The 3,305-nt window shown below is 52.0% G+C and overlaps 1 protein-coding gene and 1 long non-coding RNA gene across 2 annotated transcripts in view; both read right to left on the bottom strand.

Annotated features, from left to right (window-relative positions):
* Positions 1-870: 870 nt before the first annotated feature.
* The window catches only part of LOC125611115, a 14,483-nt gene continuing 12,048 nt past the window's right edge, over positions 871-3,305 (bottom strand). Inside the window, exon 2 of the long non-coding RNA XR_007341243.1 lies at positions 871-1,076. This is a non-coding gene — a long non-coding RNA (uncharacterized LOC125611115). The remainder of the gene's footprint in view (positions 1,077-3,305) is intronic.
* The window catches only part of Lhfpl7 (LHFPL tetraspan subfamily member 7), a 7,280-nt gene continuing 4,845 nt past the window's right edge, over positions 871-3,305 (bottom strand). Inside the window, 3 exon segments of the mRNA XM_015500238.2 lie at positions 871-1,239; positions 1,242-1,318; positions 2,789-2,805. Coding sequence (XP_015355724.2) covers positions 1,088-1,239; positions 1,242-1,318; positions 2,789-2,805 — 246 coding nt within the window. The 3' untranslated portion in view covers positions 871-1,087.

Below are 3,305 nucleotides of genomic sequence, written 5' to 3'. Positions count from 1 at the left end.
CCCACCCCAAGCTTGAGTGGGTGACCTGAGGATTGAGGGGCTTCTACTTGGTGGCACCCCTTACGGCTTTTTTTGGGGATTGGGGGGGTACCAGGGATTGAACTCAGGGACCCTTGACCACTGAGCCCCATCCCAGCCCTATTTTGCATTTTATTGAGAGACAGGGTCTCACTGAGTTGCTTAGGGCCTCACTGTGGCTGAGGCTGGCTTTGAAATCCATCCTCCTGCCTCAGCCTCCCCTGCCTGGGATGACAGGCGGGCACCACCGCACCCAGCTGCTTGCTGCTATTTGTGCTGTGACGTGCTTGGGTTTGCACGGCAGGGCAATTGGCATCAAGTGATCATAATGACATTGGAAATGTCCTGCTGGCCTCCCAGTCCCGTGGAACACTACTCTGTGGCTGCCTAGGTTTTTCTATTTATTCCATTTTTTTCAAAGCAGAAGTTATGGGTCATCTTTACTGTTCCTTCTGGAAGATAAACACGAGCTGCTTTTTCCTGTGATCTATCAATGCCAGCTGAGTGGGTGGGGGCAGAGGGAGCAAACCCGGGTGGTCTTTTACCTCCCCAATAGTCTGTCGGATTTGGATTCAAATCCCAGCTCTGCCATTGATCAGCTGTGTGGCATTGGGCAAATGACTTTCTCTCTCTGACAATTTTCATATCTATGAAATGATCTTAATAAAACCTCCATTAAAGAGCAAGCTGGCCATGGGATGCCCAGCAGCCTTCCCCCATTCCAGTACCAGCAACTGCTCTAACTCTAGCTCTGTAAGTGAGGCTGCTGGCACACTCATCCGCACTGTGGGCATGGGACGCGGTGGTGACCAATCAGATACTTCCCTGGGATTGGGAAGGGAGGAAAGGAACTCTGTGTGCCAAAATACTTTATTTACATTGAAGATCTTGAGTTAACTGTCATAACAACCCTTCATTTTACAGAAGAATAAATAGGTCCGGAGAGGTAAAGTGGCTTGCCTGGGGTCACACAGCAAGGAAGCAGCCGAGGTGGGATCTGAACTTGAACATGGATTCATGATTTCATCCAACTGTAGAGTAGACTCTTTCTGTTCTTCCTGGAAGATTTTTATTTGCTTACTTCTGGCACAAGGATAATTTTCTCAGTGTCACTGGAGAAGATGGCATTCCCCTGGACCTTGGTCATTCAGGGCCACCCGATGATGGGCAGGAGGCTGGCCAGGATTGCATTGAGGATGGCAGTGACATAGCCCCACCCAGCTGGCACTGCCCACCACGGTGCATGGAGGGGGCCTCGCAGACTGCTTTGGCTAACGGGGAGGCCAGGCTGGATGGTGGGCTAGAGACGGAAGGTGGGAGGGCACTGGGCTGGCCTTCCCCAGGCCTCGACATCCACGAGCCGTCCACCCACCATTCAACCCCCCGTCCACCTGTTATCATCCATCCAAGCACATTCTACTCAGCTCGTCCTCCCCACCCCTCTACACGGAGGCATTCACTCAGCCATCCACCTCTCTGCATGTCACACCAACTGTCCCAGCCGTCCCTCCACCCCATCCTCCAACCATCCATGCATCCACCCACCCATCTATCCGTCCATACATCAGCTCATCCACCCCCACCCCCCCATCCGTGCGCTCACCATCAGAGCCTGTTGGAGGGACCTGACTTGTCACAAGAGAAATGAAAATCAATGCCACACTGAGAGTCCCCGACACACATTTGGATGGTGACTATCAAAAACCCAGAAAGTGAGTGTGGCAAGGGGGACATGGGGACCTGCGCACGGCGGGTGGGAGCGGGTGGTGCAGCTGCTGCGAGGACCATAGCTCCTCCCCAGAAGGCTCCAGGGGTGGCCATGGGATCAGCCACCCCCCCTTCTGGCTGAGCGCCCAAGTCGGGCACCGTGTTCCCGCAGCTGATGTGGCACAGCCCCGGCTCCAACGCAGATGAACAGACAAGCGGAAGGGTGTGCCGGTGCGAAGGAACGGTTGATGCGTTCATTTTTTTTTTTAAGAGGTAGAGAGAGAGAGAGAAGAGAGAGAGAGAATTTTAATACTTTATTTTAGTTATCGGTGGGCACAACATCTTTGTATGTGGTGCTGAGGATCTAACCCAGGCCGCACGCATGCCAGGCGAGCACGCTACCGCTTGAGCCACATCCCCAGCCCCAAGATGCGTTCATTTTAATTTACAAATATATATGTATTTTTATACATTTTTTTTTTGGTACTAGGCATGGAACCCAGGGGTGCTTAGCCACTGGGCCACCCACAGCCTGTTTCATTTGTTTTTTCTTGTGAGAAAGGGTTTCACTAAGTTCCTTAGCCCCTCACTAATTTCCAGAGGCTGGCCTCCAACTTGAGGCCCTCCTGCCTCAGCCTCCCGAGTGGTTGGGATGACAGTTGTGAACCACCACATCCGGCTCAGAATATATTTGTTAGGTACGACTTGTTGTTTTGAAGCGTGTGTGTATTTAGAGCTGTGGACATTACTGAGCCTTACGATAGAAGGAAATTCTGACCTAAACGAGAACCTGGATGAGGGATATCAGGCCATGTGAGGTAAGCAGAAGGGAAAGGAGAACTAGTAAGACCCTTCGCACGAGGAAGAGGGGTCAAGTTCACCGCAATCGAAGGCACAGGGGGTGCCAGGGCCTGGCGGGGAGAGGAATGGGAGTTACTGTTCAGTGGGTACAGAGTTGTCATTTTACAAATGAAAAGAACCCTGAGGATGGGTGGTGGGACGCTGCAGACATTTTGAGCTGTCCCCTTAAAAAGGGTCAACAGGGTCAGGTGCAGTGGCCCACGCCAGTGATCCCAGCAGCTCGGGAGGCTGAGGCAGGAGGATCAGGAGTTCAAGGCCAGCCTCAAACCTTGTCTAACAATGAAAATTAAAAAAAAAAAAGCAGGCGGTGGATGTGGTCCATGGTTGAGTGCCCCAGGTTCAATCCCCAGGACCAAAAATAATCATAAAAAGGTTAAATTTATATTAAGTATAACCTACTGTTATAAAAATGTTGTGTCGTTTTTAAGTCTGCTGAAGTTGCACTCTGCTAACAAACAGCAGGGACGAGAATAACAGGTCATGGCCAGCGCGGCCCAGCGCGGCCCTCATGGCAGTGTCCACTGTGGAGACGCTGGAGTCACAGGTTCTCAGGAATGACTGAAGCCCCCCCTGCCATCTCCCTTCAAACTGAATAGAGGTCCATGAAGACAACCAGCTAACAGCCTAAGAAGCTGCTGGACGTGCCATGGTGACACTAGTGACAGAAATGACGTGAGCTGGAGGAGGGCCTCCAAGAGACTCTGCATGTCCCCACCCCT

The sequence above is a fragment of the Marmota marmota genome, unplaced genomic scaffold (genome assembly GCF_001458135.2).
Source record: "Marmota marmota marmota unplaced genomic scaffold, marMar, whole genome shotgun sequence".
Taxonomy (NCBI): domain Eukaryota; kingdom Metazoa; phylum Chordata; class Mammalia; order Rodentia; family Sciuridae; genus Marmota; species Marmota marmota.
Note: the sequence above shows the minus strand (reverse complement) of the source record. Positions and strands in the feature narration are given on the sequence as shown.